The sequence below is a fragment of the Aptenodytes patagonicus genome, chromosome 13 (genome assembly GCF_965638725.1).
Source record: "Aptenodytes patagonicus chromosome 13, bAptPat1.pri.cur, whole genome shotgun sequence".
NCBI lineage: Eukaryota > Metazoa > Chordata > Aves > Sphenisciformes > Spheniscidae > Aptenodytes > Aptenodytes patagonicus.
Genome location: NC_134961.1, coordinates 4,443,686 through 4,457,395, shown reverse-complemented (window position 1 = coordinate 4,457,395; position 13,710 = coordinate 4,443,686). Strand labels below are relative to the sequence as shown.

Here is a 13,710-nt window from a genome sequence, read left to right as displayed (position 1 = left end):
CCGGCGCCGCTGCCGATGGCGCGGCGGGCGGCCGCCCCGGCACCTACCCCCGCCGCCCGCCCCGCCCGGCCCGCCCCGGCCCGCCCCGCCGCCGCCCGCCGCCCCCGCTCCGCGGCCGCGCAGCGCCGCCCCACGGCTGCCGCCGGGGCTGGCGCGGCGGGGCCGACAGGAGCGGCGGGGCCGGGCGGGCACCCCCGGGCAGGGTCCCGCGGGCCGCAGCAAGCGCCGGCCGCCGGCGGGAGCCCCGCGGGTTCGCCGTGGGTGGCATGGCGCGGTGCCAGCCCGCTCCCACGCGCCGCTTGTCCCCGTGGGGACGGGGAGAGGAGGCGTCAGCGGCGGGGCGGGGCCTCGGCCGCCCCCTCCCGCCCCGCGCCCGCCCCTCCGCCCTGCCCGCAACAAAGATGGCGGCGCTGCGGCGGCGCCTGCCCGCCGCTAAGGTGGCGGCGCGGTCACGTAACGGCGCGCCCCGCCCCACCCGCTGCATGGCGGCGCCGTGAGGCGGCGAGCCGCGGCGGCTGCGGCCCGGCGGGCGGCGGGATGCGGCGGCCGGCGGGCTGAGCGGCCGGGCGGGGATGCGCGCTGCGCCGCGCAGCCATGTCGCGGGTGAGCGGCCCCGGACCGGCCGGCAGCGCCAAGGAGAAGCGCTCCTTCAGCAAGCGGCTCTTCCGCGGGCGGGCAGCGGGCGGCGGCGCGGGCTCGGCCCCGTCCCCCGCCGCCGCCCCGTCCCCGTCCGGGCGGTCGCTCGGCGGGTTCATGAGCCGCGTGCTGAAGACCCTCTCCACCCTCTCGCACTACAGCAGCGAGCCCGAGCCCCGCGGCCCGCACGCCCCGCGCCTGCCCCCGCCGCAGGCGGCCGGCGGCCTGGGCAGCTGCTTCCCGCCGGGCCCGCCGCGCAGCCCCGAGCCCCCGCCGCGGCCCGCCGGCGGCCCCGAGGCCGTGCCCGGCGTGGCGGGGCTGCGCAACCACGGCAACACCTGCTTCATGAACGCCATCCTGCAGTGCCTCAGCAACACCGAGCTCTTCGCCGAGTTCCTGGCGCTGGAGCAGTTCCGCGGCGGGCCGCCCCCTGCCACCGCCGGCCCCGCCGCCGACGGCCCGCCGCCCGCGCCCGGCGAGGTCACCGAGCAGCTGGCGCAGCTGGTGCGGGCGCTCTGGACGCTGGAGTACACCCCGCAGCACAGCCGAGACTTCAAGGTGAGCGGGGCGTCCGGGCCCGGTGGGGCCCCGGCTGCCGGCGGGGACGGCCGCCTCGTCTCTTCGAGGCGGGAAGGCTGAGCGGGAGGCAGCCGCACCACGCGGGCCTCGTCCGCCTGGGAGCAGCACGGAACCGGCCCTCGAGTGCCCTTCCTCCTCGGCACGGGGAGGGCGCGGCCCCTTCGTGCCCCCCGCCTGGCCGCTGTGCTTGGGGCTGGGCTCCGCGCATCGCTGCGGAGGCCGGTGGGAGAGGCCTGTGCTGGCGGTGACACCAGAAAACGTGTGTTCCCCCACGCCATGCGGGCACCACAGGCCGCCCGGCTGCTCTAGTCGTCGGGGTGCGGCGGGGCCTTGTTGCTGGTCCAAGCGCTTAAATGGTGTGAAAAGGCCTCAGGCCTCGCCAGCTGCATGCCGGTAGCTCCGGAGAGCTGCTCCGGCTTCCCGGCATCCTTCAGGAGAAGCAGACCCCCAGCCTGCGCGCAGTCTGGCCAAGTGGCAGCGTTGTGTGCCCACGCCATCGGCCATGGCAGCTGCCCCTCGGCTCTGCGGTTGTCCCTGGGGTGAGCGCCTGCAGTCGGGGCACTGCTGCTCCGTTCGTTACTGATGACGTTGAAAGCCGGCTGACAGCTCTGCTGCTTTTTACTGTGAAAGTGTCCACTTTGCTGCTTCATACCTCCGTCATGCTGCATTTAGAAAAGTTGCGACTAATTGTTGTTGCGGCACTGGAGCCGGGCACTGTGAGCGTGCACGGGAGGAGGAGGAGGAGGCTGTTGAGAAGTGTGCTGCCCAGTCTGCCCGAGCACTTGGGAGTTTGGCCTGATTTGGGGAATGAGTTGCAGGAGTACGAGATCGTAACTAACTCATGTTTAATACCGTGGTGTTCTCCGTGCTGGAGCCCTCGCACCGCGGTTTGATCTGACAGCAGCCGTCTCTTGCCCTGCCCTGCCGTGTAGTGCTGTGCCCTGCCACGGGCCGTGCGCTCGCCCCAGGAATTGTTGTAGCAGAGGGTGCACCTATGGTTTAAAAACTCCCTGCAATGCTTTTGGATGCAATAAGTCAGAACTGTTTTAAAAGCGCTCCAGGCCTACCTTGCTTCTCGAAACAGAATCTTGTGAAGCTTCATTGTGGCAGCGATTCCCTGGCATATAAAACCCTTTGGCCATGTGAAAGGATGAGAGGGTAGGTGGCGGCTTCCACACCGTGGACTTAAAGACCTTTGCTTTAGGGAAATTTTTCTTGCAGAATGAGTCGGGGAGGGGATGCACAGATGCATGAAAATACGGCAAGAACGTAGTTCACACGTTCTCGGGCGCTCTGCCTTCAGTTCAGGTGAGGCGCGGCAGCAGGTAGAGACCGTGTACCAGCGTCTGCTCTCCCTCGGTGTCTGTTGGATGATGGGATGTCCGAGAGGCTCCTCTGAGGTGTCAGCGGTCTTTGGCACCCTCAGTTGCTTGGACTGACGCACGGCTGGCACCTCCTCCCTTTGCTTCCCTTGTGTGTTTCCAGGCGGTTGCATCCACCCTCACCACTGCCGGGCGGGGGGTGTTCTCTGGGGAGCCTGGCTATTTGCCCTTTGGAGCAAAGGCGCCTGCCCTCTCTCAAGGACGCCTGGCGCAGGTGGCCGCACGGGCGCTGGGTAGGGACCGTGTGCGAGTCTGGTGTTTTCAGAAGTGTTTATTGATGGAGGAGCGCTTGGGAAGCTGATCGGCTCAGCTGTGGTTTCGGTGCGTCCGGTCCTGGCAGCACCGCGGGGCACTCACCTTTATCATAATCTGCCGCTTTAGAGGCGTTCTGGCAGGAGTAGAAATTGTAGATTTCTCCTGAGTAATAACGTGAATAAAAGGTTGCGAAAGCAGAATTATCTTTTGCCAGTGTAACTGATAAAATCAAGGGGGAAAGCAGACCACTTTCTAGGCCAAGATACGCTGTTTATGCAGGCCTGCAGTAGAGGCGTTCAGATAAGAGTGACAGAAGGAGGAAGAGAAACAGGTCTGTAAATTAAATTAAGGCCATGTTCCAAGTTTGATTTTTTTATAGTGGAACTTCTTTGCTTATTTGCAGGCGTCACTAACGGTAAGCGAATGCTTTTCTACTCGTTGATGTAGCAGGAGCCCATCAATCTTCTACTTGCCAGGTCCCCTGGAGGACTTTAAAAAGCGTCTTGCTGTGGGGGATCTTGTCCCAGTAGGTCCTGTTCAGTGCTGCACAATGTCAACAGCCTGTGTCTTACTCAGAACAACTTTGTCATTATGTCAAGTACTTGCCTGTTTCCTTACAGGGGTCAATTACTTTTAATAGTAAATTAACGCCTCTAAAGACAGTTAAGTAGCCTGAACCTGCTATTAAATTCAGTGTTCTTAATTAAATTTTTTTTCAGCAGCAGATTTGCACAGTTAATTTAAAGATGTAAACAACAGGATTAGATTTGAGAAAGGTGAAGATTGGCATTTTCACTCTGGAAACTGCTGCTTCTCCCCAAAACAAGAAAAACATCCCCCCAACCTCGTTTTGGAGAGAGGGTAGAACATTCCCTATCTTCATTGCTTTAATTTTTTTTTAAGGGTGAAAAGTGTTTTCAGAAGAGTCATTTTGCACTTTCACTCCAACAGTAATAGCTATTGACAGTAATATTTATTTCATAGTCAAAAAGCTCTTTAGCCAGCATGCTTAGAAATCCATGTGTGTTTGTTTTTTTCTTTTTTTCCCTCTTTTGGCACTGAATATAGTTGGGCAAAGACTGTTCCTGATTCCTAAGCACTTATCTGCAGGCGCTAAGCGTATTTTAGGATAAAGGATAATACTTATCCTCTTGCTCGTTCTTATATCTGTAGGCTTTTTTCTTGGGGCAGAGGAAATTCTTGTCTAAGAGAGGGTCTCTCTGAGTCCTTGTGGACAGAGGCCTTTGAGGGGGTGAGTTTTGAGATGCTCTTTACCCTTAGCTGTTTTTTCTTGGTAGTGTTTTCTCTCTTTTTAGGTTGGTCTTCAAGAAATAACCCATCCCACGGGTTCACGAATCATGTAGTCCTGCTGCTGAAAACACGGAAAACGCAATTAAAACTAGTGGTTTGTATAAAATGGTTTGTCTTGTAATTGCAGGGCCTAGAGAGAGCCTTGCAAGAGAGCTAATGTGCAGTGAGGGAGATGAAGTGTTCACCCAGCCAGCAGCTAGCACATCATCTCTGGTCACATCTACTTGAAACACAAGGATCTCTGCCAGTTTCTGCATTTTAAACCTGACATTTCTGTCTGCCATGAGAAATGTTTTTAAATAATTTTTTCTTCCCAGTCTGCAGCGCGAATCTGTGTGGAGCGCTCTCTAAAGTGTTTGCAATGGCTTATCCTCGGGTTAAGGATCTGCTGTGGAAGGGGCACCAAGGAAGACTTTGGGAGTGCTTGCTCTCTGTGATTGAAGTGCAGTGGAAGTTGTGTGTAAAGCCGTGTGTATCCTCTGCTATTCCTGCTGCAGAGGTGTTTGCTGCCCAGGGTGCGTGCTTTGCTTACTGCGGGTGCGGGACGCTGAGCTAGCAGGAGGCAAAGGACGTGGGGAGGCATGTCTTCATGAGAGCTGGGGGAGCGGTGGGAAGCCTCCGGGGAGCAGGAGGCCTAGAAGGCTGTAGCAGTAGGAAAAGGTCAGGGAAGGAATTGACTGGGACCTGGAAGCAGAGGGGTTTGTTTCCTCGGGTAGCAGCCCTGGGGCTGGGAGCAGAAGGGAGCCCTTCCCGGGGAGACGACACGGGAGCACCGTGATGGATGTTGTTTTTTTATCTCTGCTTTGGATGATGTTCCTGTTGGTCCTGTGCTCATTTGCAGTTTGTTTTAACAATCGTTTTCTTCTGATTGCTCAGTGGTTTTTATTTTCCTGCCTAAACAGAGCTGCTGCTTTCATAACAAGGGCCAATATTGCAGCTTGTGCTTCCTCCTTCCCCTTTGTGATGGCGTGACAATGGTGACAAACATCTATTGTATAAGCAGTAGCTGTGCTCCGGGCTTGTGTTTTTTTTTCTGGGGAGCTGTCCTGTTCTGCCTGCAAAGTTGCTGGGAGTGTCAGATAGTGAGGACAGAGCACCCTTTGTAATGGGGAATCGGTCTGCAACACTCGGAGGTGATGATGGGGGTCTTAAGCAAGAAGGGTTTTTATTTAAACTAGTTGGGCTTGAAAAATTGTATATACTTATCCAAATCCTCTACCTTTGCCTTCCTTGGAGTTCCGATCTCCTGTGGATGATGAGGCTGTCTTCTGTTTTCAGGCTTTCTTCGTAGCTAAACCAGTTGCACACCAAAGCATGCCGAGTGTTTAACAAGACCCTTTGTATGCTAGAACTGCATTAATTTTTTTTTGTCCTACAAGATGAAGACTGCCTTATTTTTATGACCTGCAGTGTGTACAGCAAATACAGTAAAATCATAAGAACTGGATAGAGTTGGATTATCAGAATTAGATCTGAACCCAAAATGAGTCCCTGTTAGTAGAGCAGGGATTATTGTGCCAGGTCAATAGTGCTGCTTCCATTTTTATTTATTTTTAAACGTGTTTAGTGTAAGATTTCTTAGCTGTGTGTAACTGTTACAGTTTCAAGGTGCTTGTGTTTTGGAAATGCACTTGGTGTAAATATCGCACTTGGGACAAGCAATTGTCAACTGTGTTGGTCACTTCAGCTCCTCTGAATTATGAAGGAGCTGCTGCAAAGTATTGACATGCTCAGTACCTTTACCTCCCGTTGTGGATTAAATGACGGCCGTTCTCAGCGTGGGGCTGCTTGGTGCAGTTTGGGCGTTGGAAGCCTTCAGTCCTGCACTCAGAGCTGTTAGCCACGAGCTCTTCCACTCGTTAGAGCCCTTGTGCTTTGCTAATGGGGCCAGTTATATGTGAAATGGGATCCCCTGTTTAATTATCTTGCTCTCTGGCTAGCGCAGCGATCAGTTATTTTATTCTGGACAGTGTCGACTGCTTATTCCTAAAATACTTCTGCGGAGAGCAGACTGTCCTCCCTTTACACTAAGAGATGGAAGAACGGGACATGAAAGCAGAAATGCAAGACCCTTCACCCTTCATTCCCGGTCCCTCATCTCTTGGCTGCTGGTATTTCAGTTCCTGTGTTCATCTGAAAGAGCTTCAAGTAGGGCCAGGTAACGTGGGATCTTGACGTGCTCGTTCCAGTTCAGTCCAGGTGCTCCCAGTGGTGGCATTGCAATGGGGAGACTTGTCCGAGAGCTGCTCTGGGACTTGGAATTGACACACTTCACTTGAAACAAAATGCAAGTTATAAATTTTCTACATCATTACTGTGACACTTCTTGACACGATGGGAACGTGGTTCTCTCTTCACTGGGATCACAAAGGTCTTTGGCAGTCTTTCAAGTTAGACTTTACTTTTTTAATGTTAAAATAAGATGCAAGTCCATTATTGTGTGTGGGTTTTTTTTGGTTTTGTTTTACTTTTTTCTTTGTGTGTATTTCCTTACAATTGAAGCATATTTTTCTTTATTTCCCCCACCCCCCCCTCACATAAACCCCCTGAGAAGGGTTTCCTGCAGCAAGATCCTGGTTGCCTTAAAGCAGTAGTCTGATTTACCTGTCAAATCCAAAGACTTTTCTGGGGACTTCTGGGTTATACTTCAAACTTTGATCTGAGTAAGTGCAGCAGAAGGCCGGGGGAGCAGAGAGCTGAGCTGCTGAGTCCAGATGTCGGACACTGGTTTGCTGAGGGGATTCTGCTGGAGGGGGAAGCAGAAGTGATGTGGCCGCTCATCTCCAGAAGTCCAGGAGACGAGCGGAGGGAAGGGCGAGGGGGAGGCAGGGGAAGAGACCCCAGTGTAGACCAGCTCTGCAGCCCTGCTGTGGGGTGGCCCTGGGGGCTGATGGCTGGATGGACCTGCTCTGGGGCTGGAAGGGCGATTGCACGTGGTTGCCAAAACATGTTCTCTGTCTTGTGAGCTCTGAGCTCTTTATTTCCACACTGCCTCCACAGAAGTACAAATGGTGAAAGTATGAAAACCATGTCATGTCCGGCAACTTGTGGAAGGGGTGAGGGAATGCTTGTTCTTAGGCAGCTTAATTGGATCTGTGCGTTGCTCCGTGCCCTGCTTTGCACACTGGCATTTATAAATGGCCACGCTTCATTGTGAGTAAACCCATTTCGTGCTTCCATCTGAATGCACGACTGCTGCAAAGCACTGCTTTAATGAACTCTTTTGCATATGATTGTCAGTGGAATTAATTTTGTTTTGCAGCATCCTTGAAGTGCATGGGGAGGCTTGTGTGAGCAGTAGTGATCAGATCCCCATCTCAGGGGCTCGTGCCCTAACTTGGGACCTGAGGCAAAACCTGGAGAGCGCGGGAGAGGCATGGGTGTGCAGCTGGAGCACAAGCTCCTTGAGCTCCCAAGCCTAGCCCTAGAGTCTGTCCACTACACCAGCATTTCTTGACTCTCCTTTAGTGAACCGCTTCACACTTGTGGCATTCCCCAGCTCCTTGATTCCTCCCTCTTTTGAATCCCACCGATCGCTCTGCTAGCGTAGCAAGAAAACAAAGTCTTTTTGTAGAACAAAATTGTATTTCTGCTGATTATAAGGATGAATTCTCCCGGCAGTCAGCACCGACTCCCAGCGGTGCCTTCTGGCAGGCGTGACTGTGCTCCTATGAAGAGCCTGGGAAGGAGTGTGCCTGTTTGGGAACACAGCACCCAACAACCCACCTTTCACGTCTGGGTCCCTTTCCTGCGAGGGAGAGGCAGCTGAGGGGCGCTGGCCCCGGCTGCAAGCCCTCTGCCCGCTCCCGCTGTGCTCTGCCGTGTTGGGGAGCTGCCAGCGGCTCTGCCCGCTGGTGCCTGCGTGGGGGAGGGAGCACTGCATGTGCACACAGCAACCTTGGAAAGTGTCATCTTGACAAACTTCACTCTCTCCTTAGGTGTTGAAGAAAGGTGGTTAATCAGGATTAACTAAGGCTTCAGCCTGGAAGGGTCAGAGTAGCCGCTAGCGCAGGACAGATGTCAGGCAGGGGCTGGTGGGTGATGCTTCTTGTCCGGGCTTGTTAAATGCGGTGGAGAACCTGCTTTGGTCCTGGCATGCTGCACTCTGCCGTGCTCCTCTTGCTTTTACTTTTTGAAGTGGAATAATTAATGGCTGTGCTTATTTCTCCCACTGCGGCAGGCAGGGGCCTGGCTGCGTGGGGAGCCATCCTGCACTGGTGCTGGGGATGGCTGACTGCCCGCAGAGCCACCATGCTCTCCTGTGGGGTGCTGCCTCCAGAGCCCTAGCACCTCCCGGCTGCCCTTGCGGGGCAAAGGAGGAGCGTTTTGTCCTGCCCTGGCTGCTTTGACAGACCTGCTGTCTTCAAAACTCCCTTTTTCTGCCTTTTGGAGAGCTGTGGTAAAACTCAGCCAGCAGAGATCTCATCTGCCCCGGGCTGGACCAGTGCCTCGTTCTTGGTGCTGGACAGGAGGCAGGCGGGCAAACCCCGGGCTGGTGCTGAGCTCGGGGACCGCGAGCCCAGCTGGCCCTCTGCAGCAGCGCTGGGCCCCATGCGTGCAGGGAGATGCTGCAGAAGCTTTCTGCCACCGAATCCCTGGCTCCTGGCAGTAAGGGTGGGTTGCTGGGTGTGCCGCTGTGCCAGCGCTTTGTGTGCTGCTGCGGGGAGGCAGCCGGCATCGCTGCGAGCCTCAGTCGAGGGGGGGAGGCTCATTGCTCTGAGTCTCCCTCGTTTTCTTTTTTTCTGCCGTGTGCAGCCTGCAGCAGCTGAGCCCACATGTCCCGAGTGCTGGAAGCCGTGCAGGTCTGTTCACAGCAGCCAGTGGCAGGGCCCTGGCCAGGAAAGAGCGTAATGGTCCCTGCTGGCAGCCTCCCTACTGGCACTTTCGCTGGGGCGAAGGGTCACTGCTGGCCTTGGCTTTGTCCCGGGGCCTGGGGATGAACAGAAGGTCTGAGCCGCACTGTTTCCCGGGTATTGCTTTCCCCAGAAAAGAACATCTCTCTTCAGAGAGGGGAAATTGCTGTTTCTGTGTGTGAGCGGCAGGGAGTGATTTAGATAAACACTCTTCATGAGATGTCTGCTGTAGAAGTTGCCCAAACACAGAACTATGTGGGTTTAAAAAAGAAAAAAAAAAAAAATCTGATTGAGCATAACTTGATGATGTTCAATGAAAGATGAAGAATAGCCTTTCTTTCCTGCTCATGTGTGTCATTGTGTCAGGTCTCTAATGAGCTGGCTTCATCCGTTCGTGTACAAAAACCTTTCCACAGCTGCTTCCTACCAGAGGCACACTGGAAAATAGCAGACTGACATTTTTCCTTTACTTGTCTTTGTGATCTGGAACAATAACAGCAGCAAAGGAGAGGCCAGTAGTTCAGCTATGTTTGGCTTTATTTATGGCATCTATTTAGAGCAATAGATGAATGATTATTAAACTTTCAGTGGGCTGATAAAAATAATATGTCTTTGCCATAAATCTGCTTTATAGATGGACAGGGACTTGTTTGGTTATAGGGTGCTTGCATTAGGGGGTTAGATAAGTGTATGCAATCGATGGGAAGTTATGATTTTCCCCCTCTTACCTCTTCTGATGGTGCTGCTTCCATTCAGGGTGCCTGCGTGCTGGTGCTTGCACATCTGGGGGAAGGGAAGGTTTCATTCCTTCTGCCAAACTCTTAGGGGCTGAGCTGAGGAAAGGGGCTGGAGGTGCATGGCTGTACAGTTGTGGAAAGGTCTTGGGAAGGGAGCTTCGGAGACCGCTCCTGGTGTCTCGCATCTGAAACAGCTGCGCTAAAATCATTCCTGACCTGTTCTTAATATCCTCTGGTGATGGATGGAGTCTGTTCAGATGCATCACCTATACTTACAACAGATTCAGATTAGGGGCAGAGGATTAAAGGCTATGGGGGGGTTGGTAAATGTAGTGTTTTGAATGTGTTTTTTAAACCAATAACTGCTTAACTCTGTATCTGCAGCCAGTTGCAATTGCTGTTGCTTTACTGCAGCGGGTTCAGCATAACCAGGACCAGCAAAACGAGGTGTTACCTTCTCTTATTTGATGAGTGAAAGAGGAGAGAAAGTTTGAGGTTATGTTTTGACTTATACCTGTCCTTGTGTAAAGTAATCTTTCCTCAGCCTGGGTGGCTGAGCGGGTATCTTGGGGAGGGGTGTTGCAGTTGTGGCCTTATCTAAACTGAGGTTTCTGCCTGAGCTGCATGGGTGTCACCTGGATTGCACCGTTACAGACTAAGTTGAACTACCTTATCCCTGCGCTGAGAGGAGGCCAGAGCATGCTCCAGAGCAAGGGCAGGAGAGCCGCTGCCCCTGGGTGGCAGCTTTGCAGCTGATGAGCTGGAAGGGGACTCTCAGAAAATAAATACAAAGAGGTTCAGGGTGGGTGATGCTTAATAATGAGATACTTGCTCGCTTTGTCTTCTTGCCCATCAAACGTTATTGGAGCTGTTCAGGAATTGCCAGTCTGGCTTGCCAAGCGGTTGCAGTCCCCCGTCTATTGCACAGGGCTGTAAGGTCCCCACTACTTGTTCATACAGCCTGCTGCCCTCAGCCTGAGTGAGGGGGCTGGCTTTGGGGACAGGGAAGTGTGTGGGGATGTATTTGATTGCTGAGCCATCTAGTTGAGTGGAGACTGTGCTTTAGGAGTTCCTGGTATTTTTCTCAAATTGTTAAATTGTTTATTTGAGTCAGCGCCTTTATCTCTTACTTGGATTTGATTGTGTTCCTTAGTACTGACTGTTCCGCACTGCCTGTCTGTTGCTCCTCCTTTACACCTTGCCTGTCTCGGATTGCTTTGCTGCCCCAGCATCTCGGAGCGTGTTGGGAGGAAGGCACATAGTGTTTCACAGAGCAGCACATGCAGAGGTTTAAGTAATAACAAACCCACTTGTAGCAGCGATGGCAGGAAGCATGAGTAACACTGGGAACACACTGCTATTGCTGGAGTGTTTTTGTGGCAGAGCCTCTTGTTGAGGGAATTGCATCTGATATTTTGTAGTGCTTCCTGAATCACTTCCAACATCTTGTGATCTGTCTCCACAGGCAGCTCTTTATCCTTGGTCCGCTCAGGCTGGGAGAGTGTTGAGGAAACCAGAACAGTTATCATGGAGATGCTTCTGAGACGAGGAATGACACAGATACAGCCCAAGGCACATGGTTGTTGTGGATCTCTGGGGTTCACTCTGCTGTGGGGTGTTACAGGCTTGTGTGGCTCGCTGTAGGATGACACATCACCAGGAATGCACGTCAGTAAAAGCCAGTGAGGGTCTAGACTGGAGTGATGTGCTGGTGACACTGAGAGAGAGGCAGTAAGAAATACTAGCCTGGATTCCTGAAGTCCTTACTTATGTCTGTTTCCATACAGAACCCCCCCATGCCCCCTTTTTTACTTGAAATACCAGATTCACTTCCTCCTAGCAATACTAAAGACCCTTGTATCTTCAACTCTGTCTAGACTAGGACTTAAAGTGCAGTGGTAGCACCTGTTGGCTAACTTCACTAAAAGTAGACCAGGTAAGGCAGCTGGCTCTTAGCATGCCGACTGAAAAGCATTAATGCTGGCCTGATGATTTCATACCTTTTTATATCTTAGTGCAGAGGGGACCATACACTGCTGGTGGCAGGGGAGTGTGTGTGTGTTTCAGCACCTCTCTTTCTCTTGGCCCTCTCCAGTCAACTCACTGCTGAGAAGAATGAGCTTGGTCTTGCTGCGACCTGTGCTGCCTTTGGAGCCCTCCTCCCTCAGTGGTGGTACTGGACATGGTCACCTTGGCGTGCTGAGCTGGGTGCAGGAGGGAATGGGAGGGATGCATAAGGCTGTTAAAAGGAAAGTGTGTTATGTGGAGGCATGGATAGCAGTTCTAGAGAAAAGATGTAGTGAGATAACCACTTAAGACTGGACTAAAATCTCTGCTTCACACTTCAGTGATTGATCTTCCATTTGGAACTTGACACAGTAATTAAAGGGCTAAATTTAATTTTCAATGTAATTTTTTTGAACAAAGATAATGTTGGCAAAGGAAGTCTCCACATGTATGTCTTAAACTCTTCCCTACGCTGTTGTCTGGGAGCGTTCAGCTAAACACAGCTGCTGTGAATATCAGCCTTCTCTCCTTGCTGTGGATGTTTTGGATATTGTTGAATATGAATTTTTCCTAATTCTAGATGACCCACTAAATCCTGTCAGCAATGGCTGACTGTTAGCTGCGACCGTGGACTCAAGTCATGGTGTCATGGAGCTGGAAGGGTGACCGGCTCCAACGCCCCTGCTTGAGGCAGGGCCTGGGTCTGCGGAGCAGTGCTCCTCGAGACCTGCTGCTTGGCCCTGCTGGTATCCAACAGTGAGGAGCTGCCTCGTGAGCGCCCTAAGATGGGTCAGCCTGGAGCTTTCTTAAAAATAAAAGAATGCATGGTGCTCTGATCAAGAAACTAGTGTTCTGTAAATCTAACGGGAGAAGTGTAAGACCGGGAATTGTAATAAAGTTGGTAGGAGTGGGACTCTCTGCCGTGGTATTCAGCTGAAGGATGCGAAGGAGAGATCTGGTCATGAGAGCGTCTGTGGTCTAGGCTAGTCAACGTCAGCTGGTGAAACTACAAGGTTGTGTCTTTAAGTGTGACTCGGGGGTGGTGGGTTTCTAGCACAGCTAAACTAGGCTTCTCTAGGTCATTGCTATATTGTCCCAATATCTGCTGGGTGAATGTCGAGTGTTTAGGTGTCGGACCAGGATCTGCAAGTACGTTCACTGTATTTTCAGGTGTTAGTGTTAAATTTCATAAATTGGTGCAACATGAATAATTCACTAGGCTTTCTGCTGAAGGAGGGCAAGAGGTATCAGGCTGATACCTGAAGAGGCTTAAGATAATTTTTTGGATCATGTTTTGTCACTTTTTTTCCTGCCAGTGGGTCTTGTTTTGCTTAATGGGAACTAGAAGGCTGTTTGGTCCCCTTTAATCTTTGAGTCCATACAGACTACTTCAGATTTTTCTCCCCGGTAAATCGGCTTGCAGCAGCGTCCCAAGCTCACGTTACGGTGAGCACCAAGCAGGGGTGTGCTGGGCTCGCACCTGTGTGGTGCAGACGTGAGTATTCACTGTGGACTGCTACTTGTTTAAAACTGTGTTTACATATTTTGTGTGGGAGGGTGTTGGTCCCTGTGCGGGCAAGGGCAGTAAATCTGTTGTCAGAAGGGCTTGCACATATGTAATGAGAGCAGATTATTTCTGTTTTCCCTTATTTTGCTGCCTTGAGGCAGGTGGACAGATCATAGAGGATAGAGAGTATATGTTTATCAGTCCTTTCCTGTCTTTTTCATCACCCCCCCCTTCTGGTGACCCCATTTTCTAGAGGGATAAAGCAAGCAGCCCAACCTCATTTCTCAAATCTGTTACGAAGTCTGATCAGAGAAATGGAGGAGCTCTGGTCCTGTGCGCGTGTGCAGCCTGCCTGGCCCCTCTGGGCGCTCCTTGGGGCGGCTGGTCTGCCACAGCCTTCCCGTGTGGTTCTTGCCCTGCAGGTACAGTCTGGTCTCTGCTGG

The 13,710-nt window shown here is 52.9% G+C and overlaps 1 protein-coding gene across 3 annotated transcripts in view; it reads left to right on the top strand.

The window, feature by feature from the left end:
- Positions 1-594: 594 nt before the first annotated feature.
- Positions 595-13,710, top strand: part of USP31 (ubiquitin specific peptidase 31) — a 35,832-nt gene continuing 22,716 nt past the window's right edge. For all 3 annotated transcript variants that reach the window (XM_076350761.1, XM_076350760.1, XM_076350759.1), the window contains exon 1: positions 595-1,194. In XM_076350761.1, coding sequence (XP_076206876.1) covers positions 595-1,194 — 600 coding nt within the window. The remainder of the gene's footprint in view (positions 1,195-13,710) is intronic.